This window comes from Pleuronectes platessa, chromosome 8, assembly GCF_947347685.1.
Source record: "Pleuronectes platessa chromosome 8, fPlePla1.1, whole genome shotgun sequence".
Lineage (NCBI taxonomy): Eukaryota > Metazoa > Chordata > Actinopteri > Pleuronectiformes > Pleuronectidae > Pleuronectes > Pleuronectes platessa.
In genome coordinates this window covers 29206816-29228699 of record NC_070633.1, presented here as the reverse complement: position 1 = coordinate 29228699, position 21884 = coordinate 29206816, and the positions used below count along the sequence as shown (strand labels likewise).

Genomic DNA, 21884 nt, shown 5'->3' with positions numbered 1-21884 from the left:
GATCCAGACTCCATGTCCCTGGTCATGGCCTCGTTGGACAGAGACACACCGGTTGAGACGCTTCTGGCAGCGATCCATCTGGAGAGGTCAGGGCGGGGGGGTTCAGCACGAAGCTCCGCCCTCTCACAGTGTGACGGCCGTGACCCACAAAACCAAATGTTTATTTTTATTTTATTTTATTGTCCAGGACACTAAAAAGTATGAAAGCCCATTTCCGCCACTTTGATAAAGAAAATAAAAATCTGTATTTCATTTTTATGACTTAGTAACTCATATTAATAGATAGTATTATAATAATGAGATACTAAGTCATAATAATGAGATACTAAGTCATAATAATAAGATACTAAGTCATAATAATGAGATACTAAGTCATAATAATGAGATAATAAGTCATAATAATGAGATACTTAGTCATAATAATGAGACACTAAGTCATAATAATGAGATACTAAGTCATAATAATAAGATACTAAGTCATAATAATGAGATAATAAGTCATAATAATGAGATACTTAGTCATAATAATGAGATACTAAGTCATAATAATGAGATACTAAGTCATAATAATGAGATACTAAGTCATAATAATGAGATACTTAGTCATAATAATGAGATACTAAGTCATAATAATAAGATACTTAGTCATAATAATGAGATACTAAGTCATAATAATAAGATACTAAGTCATAATAATGAGACACTAAGTCATAATAATGAGATACTAAGTTATAATAATGAGATACTTAGTCATAATAATGAGATACTAAGTCATAATAATAAGATACTTAGTCATAATAATGAGATACTAAGTCATAATAATGAGATACTAAGTCATAATAATGAGACACTAAGTCATAATAATGAGACACTAAGTCATAATAATGAATCCTGAATGCAGCTTCAACTTCTATTAAATTAAACTTCTTTATTCCACTTCGGAGGTTTTAAGTCTCTTCAGCTGCTGACGTCCACTTCCTGCTCTGTTGTGATGTGTCAGCTGTAACCATGGTAGTAGTCATGGTAACAATGGTTTCGGTTCTGACACGCCAACTGGAGCTAAACCGTTTGTTTACATGTTTACATGTTTACATGTTTACATGTTGACATGTGTTGACATGTGTTGCTGTGGGACAGGAGAACAGGAGTCGTTAGTAACTCAACAACACTTTTATAAATCACTGAAGTAAAGAGAAAAGCAGAAAAGTCGTTAACACAATAGATTGAATTGTGTTGTTGTAACATTGATTCTGATCTTATCAGTGTTTCATGTTTCATGTTGTTAATCCACACAAGGTTCTGTTCACTGCAGGTACCTGGACACGTTCCACCGAGCGGCCCTGCTGCTGGCCAGAGACCTCACCCACCTGGACCACGATGCACTGGTCAGTCTGGGTGTGACCGCTACCGGACACAGGAAGAGAATCCTACGCCTGGTCAGTCACATTCAGAGGACAGAGGTTCAACGAGCCAATCAGAAAGCGGATCTCTCCCGTGACCGCTGTCAGTCTGTGACAGACGTGTCTTCAGCCCGACGTGGTGACGCTGCATCTCTCCGTCCGTCCACAGGACCTGTTTCCTTTGAGGGGTTCAGGAACAGTTCGGCTCCCGACCTCGCCGCCATGTTGACCAACTCAGAGTCCAGCGGCAGCAGAGCTTTAGTGAAGCCGGTTCCAAAACCCAGGACAGTCTTTAACCGCCGCAGGACTGCCCCCGTACACTTCTGTCCCACACCAGAGCCTGCACCGCCCCCCCCCAGGAGACTCTCCCAGGACTCCATATGTTTCACTGTGCTAGAGGGTTTGCCCTCAGGGGACACACCCCCACCCGGCAACTTGTCGACCTCTGATCTCGACCTCAAGTCGACCACGCCCACGAGAAGACTGAGCCCGGTGGAGAGGATGAGGCCCAGAAGAAGTTTGTCTCTCTCAGATTCTGGAGGAATGTTGCCTCCAGTTCCCTTAAGGCTGAACCGGGCAGCCCCCCCCTCAGTACTCCAGGAGTCACTGTCATCCTCGTCTTCTTCACCTGTTCAAACGCAGCAGAACCAGACTTTGTCCTCAGTGACATCCAGAGCTGCTAGTGAAGGCAGCGGACTCTGTGGATCCTCAACTTCCAGCTCAGCCAGAGGACTTGGGATGGAGATGGTCTCTAATGAGATCTACTGCGGCACTTTACCTGGATCTACTGCCCCCAGTGGTGGGAGGACATGCAACAGCCATCAGTCGGCTCCTCCGACTCCACCGAGACAAACTTCTGAGAGAAACAGGTATGTGGTTGTGGTGGACGTGTGTCCACATCAGGGTCCATGCCTTTCTTCACTGTGCTGTGCTCTAAAGGAAGGGGCGTGGCCACGTTGTAAAACTATCCACTGTCAGAAAAACAGACAAAGTTCAGTTTGTGGCGTCAGAATCCTGAAGACTCGTACAAATCCCAAATGTTCATTTGTGAAGATGTCGTCTTCACTGCCCACATAGTTAACGATAGTACAGGTGTTAACCATCAGAACGTCCACAAGAGGGCAGACTCCGGGTCTCCTTGAATCAGAGGTCCAAGCATGGTAGACGTCCTCTTGGCTGCACTGAATTCATGATGGACACTCAATTTAATCTGTTAGTTTTCATAGAAACATGTTCGAGATTAATGCAGATTATGGGCAGAGGGCTCCATCTGTATCCAAATCATAAATGATACTTAAGATCTTCCCAGTCTGGATGGTAACACACAGTTTAATCCAGTGGAACCAGTTGTCTCTTTATGAAATGTGTTTGTATGTGTGTGTGTGTGCGTTTTCAGTGGCAGCACTTTGAGTAACAACTCTTCAGGATCAGCCAGAGGTGAGTGGGACAGTCGACTCAGCGTCTTGTTAATGAAAGTAAAGCAGCTGACTCTGTGTCCTCTGTTAAACTGCGGCAGCGTCCACAGACGACCCCGAGGAGGAGATCAGCCCGTACTGTGAGACCGTGTTCCAGAGCAGAAGAAACTTGAGTGAGGTGAGAAAACTGCTTCTCTGCTGTCCCTCATCACACAGATAAGAAGAATCTAAAGCCACAGAAAATCAACCTGCACATCCTGTTGGATAAGCTTATGTTCAATGTGCCCCCTTAATATTTCATCTTGCATATCCAGAGTGACAGAAGTCGTCTGGAAGGAAAAGAGATGAGGAGGGACGAGAGTAAACCTGCAGAGGATCATGGGTAAGTCAGAAGCCATGTTAGAGAGACTGAGAGAAAAGAACCGGACTTTGTCTCAATTTAATACAAACTCTTAAGTGTAATGACAAAAGAATATAGAAGTGTATGATCAGCATATGACTCTGCAGTGTGGACCGTACGTTGCACACACACAACCATCAAGTTGCACAGCAGCGCCTACAAAGTACAAGTAATGCAGAGCTCCATCGGTTTGTCCACTGGTTCAACACCAGCAGTTGAAGTGCGTAAAGAGAGAAGTAACTCTCCTGTATGCACCCCCCCCCCCACACAAACACACACACAGTGACTGGAGGGGAAGTCCAGAAGCTGCTGTGTCACACGAAAGACGACAAACAGCACAAAGTGTCCTCGTCACTGAAGCGATGACAAATAGAACGAAATAAAAACAACTAAAACAGCTGAGAGAAGCCCCCCCCCAGTAACATCACTTTTATAGATGATATATCTTGTGTCGATGCCTTATCGGAATTACTATAATTTCTTTATCAGTAACTTTTTGAACAATAAACTCGACTAACAGTTAGAATTTTGGTCACTGTGATTTTCATTTTCCTACTGTGTCCTCCCTGGTGCAGACCATATGCTGATGATACATTTGATATGTTTTGTTATCAGTAGATCTTGTGTCTCAGACTTGAATCTGTTTTACTCTCAGTGTTTCTGAAAGTGAAGCTGAACGACGACATCTGAATTTATGAATCTTGCTTCTGAGCAGCTTTAATGAACTGAAAACGAGCTGCCGTCTCTAAACCTTGTGACACCAACGGTTTGAGTTTCAGAACCAAAAGTTTACATTCATTTTAATTTTAGGAATTTATTTATTCTTGTGTAGGAAAAATACAATTACTTTATTTAATGTGAATAATAATTCCTCCTCACAAAGTATCACAACTGTTTCACGAAGTAAAGATAAGATTCCCAGGATTCTTAGAGTTTCCAGGATAAATCCTCTGACTGTTTAATGTGGATCTCATTGGCTCTCAGGATGTGATGTCATGTATTGTGTATCAATAAAGTTTTCATGTGTACCTTCAGGTGGGAGAAGTTGTCTCAGGCTCTTCACTCTGCAGACTCTCAGGGTTACAGTACTGTGGGAGGGCCTCCACCCCCCCTCCACATCGTCCCATCAGAGACGGACGAGGACTTGACCATCTCGCCCTACGCCAGCTACACCTCCCTGTCCGAAAGAGCCCCGCCCATCATCAGCGGCTGGCTGGACAAGCTCTCTCCACAGGGGTGAGATGATCAGCTGCTGGATGTGGTTGAGCAGTATTCATTGGTTCTGAACTAGTTTTCATTAAGGAGGCTGTCGGGGAGACTGAGGTTTGCTGGCCTTGAGAAGGTTCTGAATGTTCTTCATGGACTCAAACTATCTCAGGTTGCTTCCAGTTGTTTGAAGAGCAGGGTTCCTGTGGCTCTTTAAAAATTATTAAATTAACATAAAGTTAAGGTCTTAAATTGTCTTAATTGTCTGAAACTCACCATAAATCTTCAGCAAAGTTTTACATGTGCAGACAGTGCATTTAAGTTCTGACCCCAAAAACATCTTTAAAATGTGAGTCCTGAGACACTGTTAGGATTTTAATATCAAAACACCATGGGTGTTGATTTCTTCTACACTGAATGTTTAGAATGTGAGCTGAGCACGACACAGCGCCATACGATTCCCAGTCTTTCAAGTCAGTGGTCATCTTAGGAACTGCAGTGAGCGTAACGTTACCTTGGCTCTTCTGGTCTCATTCATGTCCGCTGCACACGCACTGAACCTGAACCGTGTGAAGGCCACTTCTCACACTGACGTTGGGATTAATAAAAACAAACTTGATTCTTTGACTCATGCGTACGAACGTTTTCAGATGTGAGGTGATGAACTGAAGCAGATTATTGATCCAATTCATCATTTACATTAAAACCAACATCTCAGTTTTGCTCGCGCGACTTATCTGCTCCACACGAGCCTTTGAATTAAAAAATATATAAAACAACTCAAAGCAAATTACGTTCAGATTCCATTTAACAGCGAGTCATTCATAGTTTTTAATAATATCTTCTCATACTGTGCGTGTATCAACAAATCACTGCAGTGAACGTGAGGCGCACAGAGCGCAGTGGAGATCACTGAAATGAAGAAACTTTCCAAATAACCTCCCAGAGGAGCTGAGGTTCCACTGAAGTGAGGGAATCGATCCGATGCTCTAGATAAATAAATACTGCCCTGACAGAGGGGCGGGGTTCTGTGATGTGTGCACGTGAATGGAAGAACGAGGAGGAAGAGAGGGTTCAGTGATGTGTGATCTCACACATTGTGTTATCCACACATTGTGTTATCCACAGAGTGTCAGTGTGTTTTCTTTATTAGTGACATCACTGCTGTCCCATGAAGTCGCTCTTCACCTCCACCTCAAAAACAAACACCTCGATGTCTGTGTCAGAAAGTTTCACTTCCTCTTCTCATCGCTTGATGCCGTGACTCCGTCAGGACTCAGGTGGAAGCCTATTGGTCAGGAGCATCATTTAATATTCGTGCCGTGCTTTGCATTGACCATTTATGGTTGGAAGTGGGCGTGTGGAGGGCGGAGCTAGAGGCGGATCCACGTGCAAACGTTTCCAGGTGGACTGTGATTGATTCCAGCTTTTGCACGTACTTACACTTTGAGTATGAATCCTACGCACTGTTTGATAGACCCCGGGTCAGGAGCCTGTGTTTACTACTGCCCGCTGTGGTGAGTCTCTCTTCTGTGGTGGTGAGGTTTATGTAAAGGAAAAGTGAATAGACATAATATTCATGTCATCAATGAAGCTTTATCGGCAGACATAACAACAAACAGCCTCATAAACTAATAATCTCTGCTCCTCCCTGCAGAACAACTGATCGTGTGTGTTTTGACTTTTCAGGAACTATGTTTTCCAGAAACGCTTTGTGAAGTTTGATGGAAAAAACTTCATGTACTTCGGAAGCGAAAAGGTACGAAGAAGAGTACACCTGTACTCCTGTGTACCTGTGTGTATATGTATTTGTATAAAACACCTGTTTAGGTGTGATGATGAAATGTTCAGATCATATTTTAGATTTTTCTGAACAGTTTCATCTCTCTCTCTGTTTCAGGACATTTACCCTAAAGGAGTGATCCCATTGGCTGCCATCCAGATGATCCGCCCAGCCAAAGACAGTAAATTTGAGATCATGACGAGTCCGAGGATTTTTGTTTTCAGGGCTGAAAACGAAGGTGAGTTCGTGTTCGGATCCGGAGGCGGGATCTATCGCTCCCGTCTGAAGGGGGCGGAGCCAAAACTAAGACACAGCTGTTGATTAAATCAACATCAAAAATATATTTATAGACTATTTGTGATTTTAATGTATATTTAATTTAATATTTTGTTAACATGAACTGAAGATGAAACACGATTTGAAAACATTTCCCTTTATTTAAAGCTTAATGTGTTTAGATCAACAAGCTGTTAGTTCTTCAAAGGTTTTACAGACGCCACACATCGGTTACACATCTTCACATCTGGTGACATCACTGTGTGACAATCTGTCGTAGTGTTGAGGCGTCGCTGGATGTCCACGCTGCAGGAGCACGTCAGAGACCAGCAGGTGTTCGGGAGGCGCCATTTCGGTCCCGGATCTCACTGTCAGAAACATGGTGTCCTGGAACTGAAGGGAACCAAGTCCAAAGTGTACACCGCCATTAACACGGATCAGATCTGGATTCACAAGAGCGAGCAGGTGGGAGACACGTGCTGATCAGTGACTGTACATAAAGATGGTTGACTTGTCAGATATGAACGCTGCCATCTTGTGGTGATGACGATATTTAATGGAGCCGTGGTATCGAGATCCCAACCAAATACCCTCTCATCCAATCACGAGTCAGTCTGAGATGTCCCTGACAACATCTGTCTTGTGTCTGCAGTGTTTCCGTAACGGAATTGGAATGACGGTGATCGACGCTCGAGGAGCGACCATCAGAGACGGGAAACACAAGAGCTTTGACCTCATCACGCCGTATAAGATGTTCAGGTACAACGAGTCGTGAACCTTTATCAGACTTTATTCTAACATCAACAAAATCTCGACCCGTCAAAATAAAAGCTTGTATACAAATATGTATGATTCCTGTTCCAGGTTGAATCCTATTCATTTCTCTCGTGTTATAAAACCAACATCCTGGTCTAAATTTGATGAGTCATCCTCCACTCAGGGACGTTCACTCATTCTGCGTCGAATCAGAAAACTTTACTGGATTTTTTAATTCCTCCATTATAAATTCTGAAGTGAGCGGCCGGCGCTCCAGAAGCTACGAGGTCCCGTTGAACGGTTAAATCCAGATGTGTAGATGAAGGTGAGACGTCCTCGAGAGCAGAGACCAGGCTGTCGTCATGATGTCCCGTTGAGCCGCTGCTTCCTGTCGACTCTGCCACAGGGGGCGCTGATGCACATTCAGAGCTATTGGCTGATCTGAACAACCAATCAACATCCACAACAGATTCTCCATAGCTTCATGTTTTCATTAGAAACACGTAAATATGATGAATCAAACATTTTATATCTGACTGTGTCACAGTGTATTCGTCAGATATTTTGTGATCTTTAGTTTCCAGCCACGTAGTTAAAACTGAAACTCTGGCGCCCTCTGCCAGGTTGGAGTAGGTCACTGCACCAGAAAAGTCATGTTAGAGCTGAAACATCAGATCAGCAAAAATCTGAATCTGTATTAACACAAAGTTGTGAGCGTCCAGCAGGCCTCACTGCAGACCTCTGTTCTCCTCCGCAGCTTCACGGCAGAGTCGGACCGGGACAAGCGGGACTGGATGGAGGCGCTGCAGGAGTCAATCGCTGAGACTCTGTCGGATTACGAGGTGGCCGAGAAGATCTGGTCCAACCGATCCAACCGGACCTGTGCCGACTGCAAGGCCCTGAACCCTGACTGGGCCTCCATCAACCTGTGTGTGGTCATCTGCAAGAACTGTGCAGGTCGGACCTTTGATCAAACTCTTCCTGTTTTCTCCTGTTACGACTTCACCAAAGCACTGATAAGGATGATAGATATAATATATATATAATAAAGATAGATATAAGGTTCTATAACCTGCCTCCCCTCTGAGCCATGATGTCAGCAACTGCTCTTCAACCAACAGATCAGATCATTAGAAACCCATCTAATTTATTACATAATTGATTATTGATTTACTTGATTAGTGAACAACCACATAGCAGCCAGTTGATGAAACCTTAGCTACCACAGGTGAATTCTAACAACAATATTCATTCATGCCTCTCCACATGTAAATATGAAAAACAAAAACGTTGATGTACAAACCAGTTTCCATGGATCAAACTAATTTACTGAACATGTTATGGACAAAAGTTACGTAGCAGGCTGGACTGTGCAGGGCTAAGTATGTGAGACATATGGGGACACGTCACACGAGACGTCTGCAGGACGTCCACCTGGTGAACACGTGTTAATGCTCAACCTGTGTCTCTCTCTGTCTCTCAATGTCTCAGGGCAGCACAGAGGTCTGGGGACGATGGTCTCTAAAGTTCAGAGTCTGAAGCTGGACATCAGCATCTGGAGCAACCAGATTGTCCAGGTGAGAGCTGAGCCAGGGTGTCCACCTATATATATACATACCATTCAATCAATACATTAATAAATAAATATCCGTCAAAGTTCCCTCTATCCCAGGGCCCTGAACCCTAACCCTAAGGATTCTGGGTCGTCAGGTGACTTCAGGGTTCAGTCCTATGAAATCACCAGGCTGACCCAACCTCAGCAGCTGACCTGATCCAGGCTCAGTTGGAGATAAGAGATCAAACAGTATTAAGCTCCGCCCACTGACCAATCACCTCCTTTGAACCATGACATCATGTTCTTAGAGGATCTGTGGAGTGAGGCTGAGCGGGGACCGGTCTGATGACCCCCCAGCGGGTCGGGACTCGAACCCACTCCGCTGAGTTTCATTCACACTCTATGTTGAAATCGCTTCATAGTTCAGGCTCCTGGTAAATATGTGGAATCAAACATGTGACGTCTGTGTCACTGGGTCTTTCACCGGCTCCGTCCACAGTGAGTTTCATGGAGCTGCAGTTACACACAGTGTATAGTCTATACACAGTCTCAGTAAGCTCCGCCCACACCATTCACCTGGAAACCAGTCCATTTCCTGCCTGTGGCTTCTTAGTTACAGAAACAGGTCTCGTCACTCTTCATTACAGATGTTCATCATTACAGATGTTCATCATTACAGATGTTCTTCATTACAGATGTTCATCATTACAGATGTTCATCATTACAGATGTTCATCATGCTGGGGAACGACCGGGCCAATGAGTTCTGGGCAGCTCGTCTTTCCAAGTGGGAGGAGCTGGAGTGTGACTCCTCCCTCGAACAGAGGAGGGAGTTCATCACTCAGAAATACAGAGAAGGACGATACCGGCGCCGGCACCCGGCGTTCAGCCGCCAGGAGGAGCTGCTCAAGGTCGGCCGGACGCCATCACGTGTGTGACATCACTGCCTGTGTAGAAACCTGCTTCATTTAAAACACCTTGTTGTTTTCCAGGTCTTGTGTTCGGCCGTCTCTGAACAGACGCTTCTGAAAACTGTCACTCAGATTTTCTTGGAGGCGGAGTCAGCTTGTCTTGCCAATGACTCGGACGGCGGCCAACAGCACCACCTGCTGGACCACTTCACCACGTCAGGTCTCTCTCATTTACATAATTAAACTGGTTACACACGAACAAAAAGAACATTGTGGGTTTGTGTGAATCTATACACAAGTATGTTTATAGATTTATATAAACATACATATTGGTATTTGAATAATATTAAGAAAATCAGCTGTTGCTTGTTCAGGTGTATACTTTTTGTAATCTCAAGATGGCAGTCTCATGACTGTGTGTTTTTGTGTGTATGTGTGTGTGTCTGTGCTCAGATCCCAGTGTGTATGATGAGATCATGCAGCCTGTTCTTCACTCTGGTTACCTTTTCAAATCTGGCTCCGTCAACAGAGGAACACTGTCGAGAAGAACTCGAGAAGGTTGGTGTGTGTCTGTGTGTGTCTGTGTGTGTCTGTGTGTGTCTGTGTGTGTGTGTGTGTGTGTGTGTATCTGTGTGTGTGTGTGTCTGTGTGTGTGTGTGTGTGTGTGTGTATCTGTGTGTGTGTGTCTGTGTGTGTGTGTGCGTGTGTGTCTGTGTCTGTGTGTGTGTGTGTGTGTGTGTGTGTGTCTGTGTGTGTGTGTGTGTGTGTGTGTGTGTGTGTGTATCTGTGTGTGTGTGTCTGTGTGTGTGTGTGCGTGTGAAGCTGAGACACTGACATTTGATCATAATCATGAACTTTAGAAATGAGCAGGTGTTTTCTGGAGGAGACTCTCCTCTAACGCTCTGGTCCGGTTCAGACTTCCAGAGGTTCTGGTGCTCTGTGGACCGCTCGCTGCTCCTGTACGAGTCGGAGCGATCAGCTGATCCCTGCCTGCAGATCAATGTTAAAGACATCGTGTGTTTGGGCGTCGGCCGGCCGGACTCATACAACAACAACAACAACAACAACAACAACAACGGGTTCATGGACCGGTACAGACTCTCTTCTTCTGGTTCCTTTTAAACTCACACAGAACCAGGAGCTTGAAACAGTCTGAATGTCGCCCCCCCCCCAGGTTCCGCTACACCTTCGAGTTGTGTCTGACTTCGGAGAAGCTCGTCCTCTTCGGGCTGGAGACGGCCGGCGCTCTGCACAGCTGGACCCGAGCCATCGGGAAGGTCTCTGAGCCACACAAACATTTCAACAGCTTGTTCCTTTTACATAAACAAATATTTAAATCAAAGTTTTTCTCATAAAGTAGAAATATTATGACACATTTAAAGTTATAAATATTGAAATATCCTCAATTTGTTCTTGAAGTCGTTCTCCAGTTCTCCTGTTGGTTCTGGGTTCTGTAGCTTGAGGGGTTCTTCTTCTCTCTGCTCGTCTCCACCAGGCGGCCTCTCCCCTCAGCTGCCACTGTCTGCTGACCCGGGAGTTTGAGCGCGTCGGCCTGCTGCGCTACCGGGCCATGCTGGACCCTCAGCAGTGGAAGGAAGCGTACTTCGTCCTGCAGAAGTCCAACCTCTTCATCTGTCCCCTTAATGACGGAGCGGCTGAGGACATCATCAACCTGAACCGCCTGCAGGAGCTCAGTCAGTGTCCTGGTTCTGGTTCTGGATCTGTTCTCCATGTACACACTGGGTAGGACTGATTCAAACGGTTTGTGTTTGTTTTGAAGGTATAACCTCTGAGAAGGAGAACCACGAGAAGAAAGACATCCTGGTGCTGGTGGAGAAAGGAAGGTGAGAGGACGTCAGGGACCAGAGGCACTAAGTTTTCAGGTTGTCTGTCCGGTTCCTGGGAATATGATATCTGAGAAACACCTCGAGGGAGATTTGGTCACAAACATTCACTTGGACTCAAGAACGGGTCAAAGGTCACGGTCCTGAAGAAGCCCACCGTGGAGGACGCCCACCTGATGCTGGACTTTTAAAAGACATTTCATGACAATTATGAGACAAATAATCTTTTCAATCCTTCTTACCCGAGACCCTCCAGGATTTTGCTGTTGAGGCTTTTCAGGGGGTCTCAACTGGAAATCAAAACAACCAAAGAAAATGGATTTTTCTTTGAAACAGGTTATGAACGGATTAGACGACAGGTTACTGAACCTGAACAATATGAAACTGCAAAGTCAAATAAATGTAGAATTTTTTTACCAAACCAAATTACAATGAGTAGACTGTTCAAAATGTAAATGTTAAATCATTTTAAAGATCTTTATAGAAAATTCCCAAAGAATCAAGCTCGAGAGCAAATTTCAGCAAAACTGAAAGATCTCCAAAAAAATTATGATTGTAATTATACTTTGGAAACCCATTTTAATTTCATCCCAATAAAACCTTTTGAATCGAATTGATTCTTTCAAATTGGTCTGCACTCGGACTCACTGATTAACGGACTTGATTTCTGGTGGTCAAAGGTCAGAGGTCATAGTGACCTTGTGTGAATTTGGATATAGAAAATATGAACAAATTGGAGATGTACTGCACTGGTTGGCGGAGACAGTGATTCTAGTTCCTCTGGATCTAGTTTGTTGTCCTTCATGGTCTCGTCTCCTCCTCAGGACTCTGCACCTTCAGGGCGTCGGCCGCTCCGACTTCTCTCTGTGGTCCTCGGACATCCAGCGAGCGGCCGGCGGCACCGGGAACTCTCTGAGGGAGCAGCAGCTGAGCAGGAAGGACATCCCCATCATCGTGGACAGCTGCATGGCCTTCATCACCCAGTACGGTGAGGAAGAGGAGCAGCCTTCACCAACCTTCTGAGGGTCTGCTGAGTCTCAACGGTCAGATCCTGGTCCAGAGTCAGATCCTGGTCCCGAGTCAGATCCTGGTCCAGAGTCAGATCCTGGTCTCGAGTCAGATCCTGGTCCCGAGTCAGATCCTGGTCTCGAGTCAGATCCTGGTCCAGAGTCAGATCCTGGTCCCGAGTCAGATCCTGGTCCCGAGTCAGATCCTGGTCCCGAGTCAGATCCTGGTCTCGAGTCAGATCCTGGTCCAGAGTCAGATCCTGGTCCAGAGTCAGATCCTGGTCCCGAGTCAGATCCTGGTCCAGAGTCAGATCCTGGTCCAGAGTCAGATCCTGGTCTCGAGTCAGATCCTGGTCCAGAGTCAGATCCTGGTCCCGAGTCAGATCCTGGTCCCGAGTCAGATCCTGGTCCCGAGTCAGATCCTGGTCTCGAGTCAGATCCTGGTCCCGAGTCAGATCCTGGTCCAGAGTCAGATCCTGGTCTCGAGTCAGATCCTGGTCCAGAGTCAGATCCTGTTCCAGAGTCAGATCCTGGCCCAGAGTCAGATCCTGGTCTCGGTCAAGAGTCAGAATCCTGGTCCCGAGTCAGATCCTGGTCCCGAGTCAGATCCTGGTCCAGAGTCAGATCCTGGTCTCGAGTCAGATCCTGGTCCCGAGTCAGATCCTGGTCCAGAGTCAGATCCTGGTCCCGAGTCAGATCCTGGTCCCGAGTCAGATCCTGGTCCCGAGTCAGATCCTGGTCCCGAGTCAGATCCTGGTCCAGAGTCAGATCCTGGTCCCGAGTCAGATCCTGGTCCAGAGTCAGATCCTGGTCTCGAGTCAGATCCTGGTCCAGAGTCAGATCCTGGTCCAGAGTCAGATCCTGGTCCCGAGTCAGATCCTGGTCCCGAGTCAGATCCTGGTCCCGAGTCAGATCCTGTTCCAGAGTCAGATCCTGGCCCAGAGTCAGATCCTGGTCTCGGTCAAGAGTCAGAATCCTGGTCCCGAGGCAGATCCTGGTCCCGAGTCAGATCCTGTTCCAGAGTCAGATCCTGGCCCAGAGTCAGATCCTGGTCTCGGTCAAGAGTCAGAATCCTGGTCCCGAGTCAGATCCTGGTCCCGAGTCAGATCCTGGTCCAGAGTCAGATCCTGGTCCCGAGTCAGATCCTGTTCCAGAGTCAGATCCTGGCCCAGAGTCAGATCCTGGTCTCGGTCAAGAGTCAGAATCCTGGTCCCGAGTCAGATCCTGGTCCCGAGTCAGATCCTGGTCCAGAGTCAGATCCTGGTCCAGAGTCAGATCCTGTCTGTTATCTCAGAGTGCAGATAAGAATCATGATGGTCTAATCAGCTGAGTCATGTTTTGGAGAGAACTCAAAGCAGCTACTTCTTTTCTCTTCATCATCATTGTCTTCCTCATTTTGTTCAGGTCTGGGCCACGAGGGCATCTACAGGAAGAACGGGGCCAAGTCCAGAATTAAACTGCTGATGGACGAGTTTCGTAAAGACGCTCGAAACGTCAAACTGCGGATCGGAGACCACTTCATTGAGGACGTGACTGACGTCCTTAAGAGGTTCTTCAGGGAGATTGATGACCCCGTCTTCATGGCCGACCTGTTTCCGCTATGGCGGGAGGCTTCCAGTGAGTCCTGTCAGGGTCCAGGTTTAGAGGTCATGGTCTTTCCCAAGGACGCACTCTGGTGGACTTGTCTCTAAAATGTGATACCTTGATTTTAGACACGATGGCCTGTAAAACCAGATCTGAGCGATGTTGGTCCTGATACGTAGGACCGTCCCGCTGGAGCTCCATCAGTGTGTCTGTGTTCTGTTCGTACGTCCTGGTGAACGATCTGAGATATTCAATTCATCCTAGATGAATCCATCAGGTCTGAAGCAGAGTGAGATGTTACTGTCCTCTTCTGAACCTGAGACTCAAACCTCCTCAGCCTCTCAGCCTCATCGCCCCCCCATAGCTTTCTGCAAACGTTTCAATGTTCTGTTTCTGATGTGAGAGGTTGAGGACTCGTTCACACCTGGTTGGTTGCAGACCGTCACACTCTTCAGTTTAGTCTGACCTCAAACATCAGGTGTGAAAGGTTACTCAGACCACCACCTTCATCATCTTCTCCATATGTCAGATTAAATTCTAACCCTAACCCAGAACAATCAGACCTATGGAACCAACACGTGGTTCAGACTGAGTGGAAACGAGCTGCAGCCCGATTATCAAACTGATCCTACGATCCAACATGTTTAAATACTGAGTCTCTATTGTTGAACAGTATACACACTATTTAAAACTGACTCTATGAGCTAAATCAAATTGAATGTTGATCTCTAGAAATCCCTCAGAAGAGTCGGAGGCTGGACCGTTACAAAGAGATCATCGCGAGTCTCCCTCGAGTCAACAGGACGACTCTGGCTGCGCTCATCAGTCACCTGTTCAGGTGAGCTGCCCCGGACCCACACAGCAGCACATGGATCAGGGCTGAAGTAGCAGCGCTTGTCTTTGTCCCCCTCAGGGTGCAGAAATGTGCCGACCTGAACCAGATGTGCACCAAGAACCTGTCGCTGCTATTTGCTCCCAGTCTGTTTCAGACCGATGGGAAAGGAGAACACGTGGTCAAGATCGTAGAAGATCTGATAGACAACTTCTTGTACGTCTTCGATGTGAGTACAGCTGCTATGGAATGTTGCTCGCTCTTCCTCTGAGTCGTTAACCCCACTGAGGAGGTTTGTGTTCGTTCCAGATCGATGAGGAGCATCAGACTCAGATCGAACTGGAAATCAGCCTCATAACCTCCTGGAAGGACACGCAGGTAAGAACCAATCAGTGCTTAATGGACGAAGAGTCACAGATCAGGTCCTCATACGTGTTTATGTGCAGCTGTCTCAGGCTGGAGATCTGATCATCGAAGTTTACCTGGAGATGAAGATACCAGACTGCTGCATCACGCTTAAAGTGAGTTTGTACCACTCTCAAGATGTTGTCAGACCTGAACTAAACCACAGACATGTTCCTGACTTGTTACTGACATGCTCCTGACATGTTCCTGACATGTTCCTGACATGTTCCTGACTTGTTCCTGACTTGTTCCTGACATGTTCCTGACATGTACCTGACATGTTCCTGATATGGTCCTGATATGTTCCTGACATGCTTCTGACATGTTCCTGACATGTTCCTGACATGCTCCTGACATGTTCCTGACATGCTCCTGACATGTTCCTGACATGCTCCTGACATGTTCCTGACATGTTCCTGATATGTTCCTGACATGTTCCTGACATGGTCCTGACATGTTCATGACTTGTTCCTGACATGTTCCTGACATGCTCCTGACATGTTCCTGACATGCACCTGACATGCTCCTGATATGTTCCTGACATGTTCCTGACATATTCCTGACATGTTCCTGAGATGTTCCTGACATGTACCTGACATGTTCCTGATAGGTTCCTGACATGTTCCTGACATGTTCCTGACATGCTCCTGACATGCACCTGACATGTTCCTGACATGTTCCTGACATGTTCCTGACCTGTTCCTGACATGCTCCTGACATGTTCCTGACACGTTCCTGATATGTTCCTGATATGTTCCTGACATGTTCCTGACATGCTCCTGACATGTACCCGACATGCTCCTGATATGTTCCTGATATGTTCCTGACATGTTCCTGACATGCTCCTGACATGTACCCGACATGCTCCTGACATGTTCCTGACATGCTCCTGATAGGTTCCTGACATGCTCCTGATAGGTTCCTGACATGTTCCTGACATGTTCCTGAGATGTTCCTGACATGTACCTGACATGTTCCTGATAGGTTCCTGAAATGTTCCTGACATGTTCCTGGCATGTTCCTGACATGCTTCTGACATGTTCCTGACATGTTCCTGACATGCTCCTGACATGTTCCTGACATGCTCCTGACATGTTCCTGACATGCTCCTGACATGTTCCTGACATGTTCCTGATATGTTCCTGACATGTTCCTGACATGTTCCTGACATGTTCATGACTTGTTCCTGACATGTTCCTGAAATGTTCCTGACATGTTCCTGACATGTTCCTGACATGTTCCTGAGATGTTCCTGACATGTACCTGACATGTTCCTGATAGGTTCCTGAAATGTTCCTGACATGTTCCTGACATGTTCCTGACATGCTCCTGACATGCACCTGACATGCTCCTGACTTGTTCCTGACATGCTCCTGACATGTTCCTGACATGTTCCTGACCTGTTCCTGACATGCTCCTGACATGTTCCTGACACGTTCCTGATATGTTCCTGATATGTTCCTGACATGTTCCTGACATGCTCCTGACATGTACCTGACATGCTCCTGACATGTTCCTGACATGCTCCTGATAGGTTCCTGACATGCTCCTGATAGGTTCCTGACATGTTCCTGACATGTTCCTGATAGGTTCCTGACATGCTCCTGATAGGTTCCTGACATGTTCCTGACATGTTCCTGATGTGTGGATGAGTTTTCAAACCTGTGACAGACATGACACTGTGTCTGTGTGAGAACAGCTTGTCCTCAGGTCATGTTCAGGTGTGTGACCTCTGACCTCTGCAGGTGTCTCCCACCATGTGTGCGGAGGAGCTGACCAATCAGGTTCTGTACATGAGGAACGTCCCCCCCGGAGACAAAGACGTCTGGATGACATTTGAGGCCATTGAAGACGGACAGTTGGGTGAGACAACATGATACACCCTCTCTCTCTCCCTCTCTCTCTCTCTCTCTCTGTCTCTCTCTCTCTCTCTCTCTCTCTCTCTCTCTCTCTCTCTCTCTCTCTCTCTCTCTCTCTCTCAGAGCAACAATCAGTCCATCTGTCCCAGTTTCACTCCCCCAAAGGAATCACCTCTGTGCCCCCCCAACACACACACTAAATCTCTCTCTGATACACCTTTCTCTCTCTCTGTCAGAGCGTCCATTACATCCCAAAGAGAAAGTCCTGGAACAGGCCCTGCAGTGGTGCAAGATGGCCGACCCGAGCTCCGCCTACCTGGTGGTGAAGAGAGTTCCCAAAGGAGACGGCATCGACATCCTCACCTGTCTGTCCACATTCTGTCCTCATTCTGTCCATTCATTATTGATCCATGAAAAGCAGAAAATGTTTTTCTGATGTTTGTCCAAACGTCAGATTTTTACTTGACATTGTTGACATTCAATTTATCTGTCTCTCTGTCTGTTCAGCCTATAAGAGTGAGATCATGAAGATCGGTCTGTTGAGGTGTCGTGAGGAACCTCCAAAGCTTCTTCAGGGCAACAAGTTCCAGGAGAGAACATTTCAGATCAAGGAGCAAAAACTGCTGTTACTCAAAGACAAGAAGGTAAAGAGTCACCAGGCTTCTCTCAGAACCTGAACCTCAGACTAGAGACCAGGCTTCTCTCAGAACCTGAACCTCAGACTAGAGACCAGGGTCCTGTCAGAACCTGAACCTCAGACTAGAGACCAGGGTTCTGTCAGAATCTGAACCTCAGACTAGAGACCAGGGTTCTGTCAGAACCTCAACCTCAGACTAGAGACCAGGGTCCTGTCAGAACCTGAACCTCAGACTAGAGACCAGGGTCCTGTCAGAACCTGAACCTCAGACTAGAGACCAGGCTTCTCTCAGAACCTGAACCTCAGACTAGAGACCAGGGTCCTGTCAGAACCTCAACCTCAGACTAGAGACCAGGGTTCTGTCAGAACCTGAACCTCAGACTAGAGACCAGGCTTCTCTCAGAACCTGAACCTTAGACTAGAGACCAGGGTTCTGTCAGAACCTCAACCTCAGACTAGAGACCAGGGTCCTGTCAGAACCTGAACCTCAGACTAGAGACCAGGGTCCTGTCAGAACCTCAACCTCAGACTAGAGACCAGGGTTCTGTCAGAACCTGAACCTCAGACTAGAGACCAGGCTTCTCTCAGAACCTGAACCTTAGACTAGAGACCAGGGTTCTGTCAGAACCTCAACCTCAGACTAGAGACCAGGGTTCTGTCAGAACCTGAACCTCAGACTAGAGACCAGGCTTCTCTCAGAACCTGAACCTCAGACTAGAGACCAGGGTCCTGTCAGAACCTCAACCTCACACTAGAGACCAGGCTTCTCTCAGAACCTGAACCTCAGACTAGAGACCAGGCTTCTCTCAGAACCTGAACCTCAGACTAGAGACCAGGGTTCTGTCAGAACCTGAACCTCAGACTAGAGACAAGGCTTCTCTCAGACCCTGAACCTCAGACTAGAGACCAGGGTTCTGTCAGAACCTCAACCTCAGACTAGAGACCAGGGTCCTGTCAGAACCTGAACCTCAGACTAGAGACCAGGCTTCTCTCAGAACCTTAACTTCACACTAGAGACCAAGGTTCTGTCAGAACCTGAACCTCAGACTAGAGACCAGGGTCCTGTCAGAACCTGAACCTCAGACTAGAGACAAGGCTTCTCTCAGACCCTGAACCTCAGACTAGAGACCAGGGTCCTGTCAGAACCTCAACCTCACACTAGAGACCAGGGTTCTGTCAGAACCTCAACCTCAGACTAGAGACCAGGGTTCTGTCAGAACCTCAACCTCAGACTAGAGACCAGGGTCCTGTCAGAACCTGAACCTCAGACTAGAGACCAGGCTTCTCTCAGAACCTGAACCTCAGACTAGAGACCAGGCTTCTCTCAGAACCTGAACCTCAGACTAGAGACCAGGGTTCTGTCAGAACCTCAACCTCAGACTAGAGACCAGGGTCCTGTCAGAACCTGAACCTCAGACTAGAGACCAGGGTCCTGTCAGAACCTGAACCTCAGACTAGAGACCAGTCCTGTTTGTCCTGACTGCTGTGTGTCGTTGTTCAGAGCATCAAACCAGAGAAGGAGTGGTCTCTGAAGTCCATGAAGATCTACATCGGTATCCGCAGGAAACTAAAATCTCCAACCAGGTGAGAAGACCTTCAGGGTTCAGCCTGAGGAACCACGATTCAGTTATATGACATTAATTCATAAAGTAGCAGATACCTGATCATTAACGACCTGTTTTCACCTGCAGGTGGGGTCTCACTGTGATGTCACACAAACACCAGCTGTAAGTATCAACTGTGTGACATCACGTGTTTCCATCAATGAAGTAATAAGTCATTACAGTGAAAACCATCTGACATCATGATGTCACAGTGTGACTTGTTTGTGACCTCAGTCATGTGACCCGTGCTTCCTGCTTCTCGTGTCTCAGGTTCCTGAGCTGCAGCAGCGAGGCCGACCTGTGGGACTGGGTCACCAGCTTCCTCAAGGCTCAGGTCAGTGTCTCTCTGATCCAGGATCAGATTTCCTGGTCACACTGAAGTGGGCTGAGTTCTCCCCACCAATCAGACTGAGTGTGTGGAGCTAACTCTTTGGTTCTTTTTCAGAACGATGGCCCCGGCCCTCCGATGCTGAGGCGTCACTCTTCATCAGATATCTGCAAACAGAAGTTCGGCACGATGCCGCTCGTCCCCATCAGAGGAGACGAGAGCAACAGCAGCATGCTGTCGGCCAATCAGACGCTGGTGAGAGCTTCATGCCTCCGCCCGGGCGACAGCCAGCAGCCGAAGGCCTTTAGCTTTAGTTCCGTCCCATTCCTGTGACGCGATATCTCAACAACGTTTAGAGGGAATTTCAATCTTAAGGTGTAGCGGGGGTGCAGGTGACAACCGCAGGGATCCTGGTTTGAAAGGTTGTGTAGCCTTGTTAGTGGTGTGGCCGATACTTACCCTTCATCGTGATGTGGGTTAGCATGAAAACATTTTACATTTCTAACATTATTAAAATTATCGACATTAAGTAACAGTAACTTAAATCTTTTCTCTGGATGATGTTTGACTCGTGACATATTCCAGATGTGAAATAAAATGTCTCTCCCGTCATTCATCCCACTTTCTGTTTCCTTTTCCCTTTAGAGAAAGTTGCATGACAGAAGAACTCTCTCCATGTACTTTGTGAGTATTTTGTACTTGAACTTTGTGTGGAATCAGGGAGGAGACATGAAGCTGCAGGACTCACATCTTCAGTGTCTCCCTGTATCTTCAGCCCATGAAGGTGCAGCAGGACTCGTTTGATAAGCGTCCAGAGTCTCCTGACCTCCCTGAGCCGCTCTATGAAGAGGTCGGAGACTTTGGCCTGCAGGTCCTAAAGTCTCTGGAGACCAGCTTCCTGTCCAATAGTGCTGCAGAGACCCAGGAGGTCCTGGATCACCCTCGTCTCAGACTAGTCCCCCTGGAGACTAGACAGGATCATGTGATCGTCCCCGACCCGGTCCGGACGGACAGTGGCTCTGTGGAGACTCTGGTGCACGGCAGCAGCAGTGGAGGGGGGGGGTGGTCATGGAGAAGAAGACTGCAGCTCTCGAGAATCGAACGCCCCCCAGCAGCCGGCGGTGAGGAGGAGGCCACCGCTGCAGGGAGTCTGTACTCCGTCACAGGAACTACTGCTGCAGGAGCTGTCGTCTGCCTTCATCAAGAAGACCGAGGACGAAGACGAGGAAGGGGAGGAGGAGGAGGAAGAGGAGGAAGAGGAGGAGAGGCCGTATGATGTCTGATATACAGACTGAAGAGGTTCTAATGCAGCAGAGCAGAATCTATCAGGTTATAGGTTATATGGGGGGGGGGGGGGGTCTCAGTGAAACGACACAAGGGAGACAGGAGGACAGAAGTCATCTGTCTCTGAGGGACATGTTTCAGATACATACACATGCTGATAATGGATTCATTAACTCTCCAGTGAAACATACGTCACATGTTTGATTCCCCATATTTACGTGTGTCTAATACAAACATGAAGCTATGGAAAATCTGTTGTGGATGTTGATCAGTAAATGTTGCATTAAAAAATTTAACTGGTTCCATTGGTTTCACTGGTGACACTGTACAGCTGAATTTAGAACCCCCCCTCCCCTTGTGCAACACGATTTATTACAGAAGTGACTGAACTGCTGTTCCTGGTAAAATAATAAACAAAAGGCTGGTGATGTTTATCTCTTACTGCCTCTTTTTGTTCTTATCATTTAAAGTTTAACTCTCAACCTTTCAAATTCTGACAGGCTGCAATGCTCAGAGTGAACAGCAGGAGGCAGCAGACACTAATGGTTTACCACAGACCCTCTGCAGCTGTGCCCCCCCCCCCCCCCCACCATGTGTTCATGGAGTCAGATCGTGACTGAATCAGAAAAACAGCGTTGACGCGTCATGGAATCAAAGTTCCTGCAAACTCTCAAAGAAACGTTTTACGTTACATTTAGAAACTTTCATTGAAAGGATTTGAGAATGAAATCGAGAGTCAGAAGATAGTTTTCCACGGTGTCCTCTCAAGACTTGGATGGTCCTGTGAAGACAGGAGGAC

At 46.9% G+C, this 21884-nt stretch overlaps 1 protein-coding gene across 1 annotated transcript in view; it reads left to right on the top strand.

Moving 5' to 3' along the window:
* arap3 (ArfGAP with RhoGAP domain, ankyrin repeat and PH domain 3) overlaps nt 1–21519 on the top strand; it is a 24010-nt gene extending 2491 nt beyond the window's left edge. Inside the window, 35 exon segments of the mRNA XM_053428247.1 lie at nt 1–86; nt 1313–2269; nt 2797–2837; nt 2917–2993; nt 3130–3197; nt 4251–4451; nt 6111–6180; nt 6322–6442; nt 6761–6945; nt 7133–7239; nt 7994–8193; nt 8728–8813; nt 9519–9701; nt 9783–9921; nt 10155–10259; nt 10618–10792; nt 10876–10978; nt 11197–11395; nt 11482–11545; nt 12370–12533; nt 13957–14169; nt 14869–14974; nt 15050–15197; nt 15278–15346; nt 15415–15489; nt 17119–17236; nt 17469–17597; nt 17740–17876; nt 19371–19453; nt 19561–19596; nt 19744–19807; nt 19919–20056; nt 20447–20485; nt 20577–20858; nt 20860–21519. The exon segment at nt 1–86 is cut by the window's left edge and continues 56 nt beyond it. Of these exon segments, the coding sequence (XP_053284222.1) occupies nt 13–86; nt 1313–2269; nt 2797–2837; nt 2917–2993; nt 3130–3197; nt 4251–4451; nt 6111–6180; nt 6322–6442; nt 6761–6945; nt 7133–7239; nt 7994–8193; nt 8728–8813; nt 9519–9701; nt 9783–9921; nt 10155–10259; nt 10618–10792; nt 10876–10978; nt 11197–11395; nt 11482–11545; nt 12370–12533; nt 13957–14169; nt 14869–14974; nt 15050–15197; nt 15278–15346; nt 15415–15489; nt 17119–17236; nt 17469–17597; nt 17740–17876; nt 19371–19453; nt 19561–19596; nt 19744–19807; nt 19919–20056; nt 20447–20485; nt 20577–20858; nt 20860–21084 (5181 nt within the window). The 5' untranslated portion in view covers nt 1–12 and the 3' untranslated portion in view covers nt 21085–21519.
* The last annotated feature ends 365 nt before the right edge of the window (nt 21520–21884 follow it).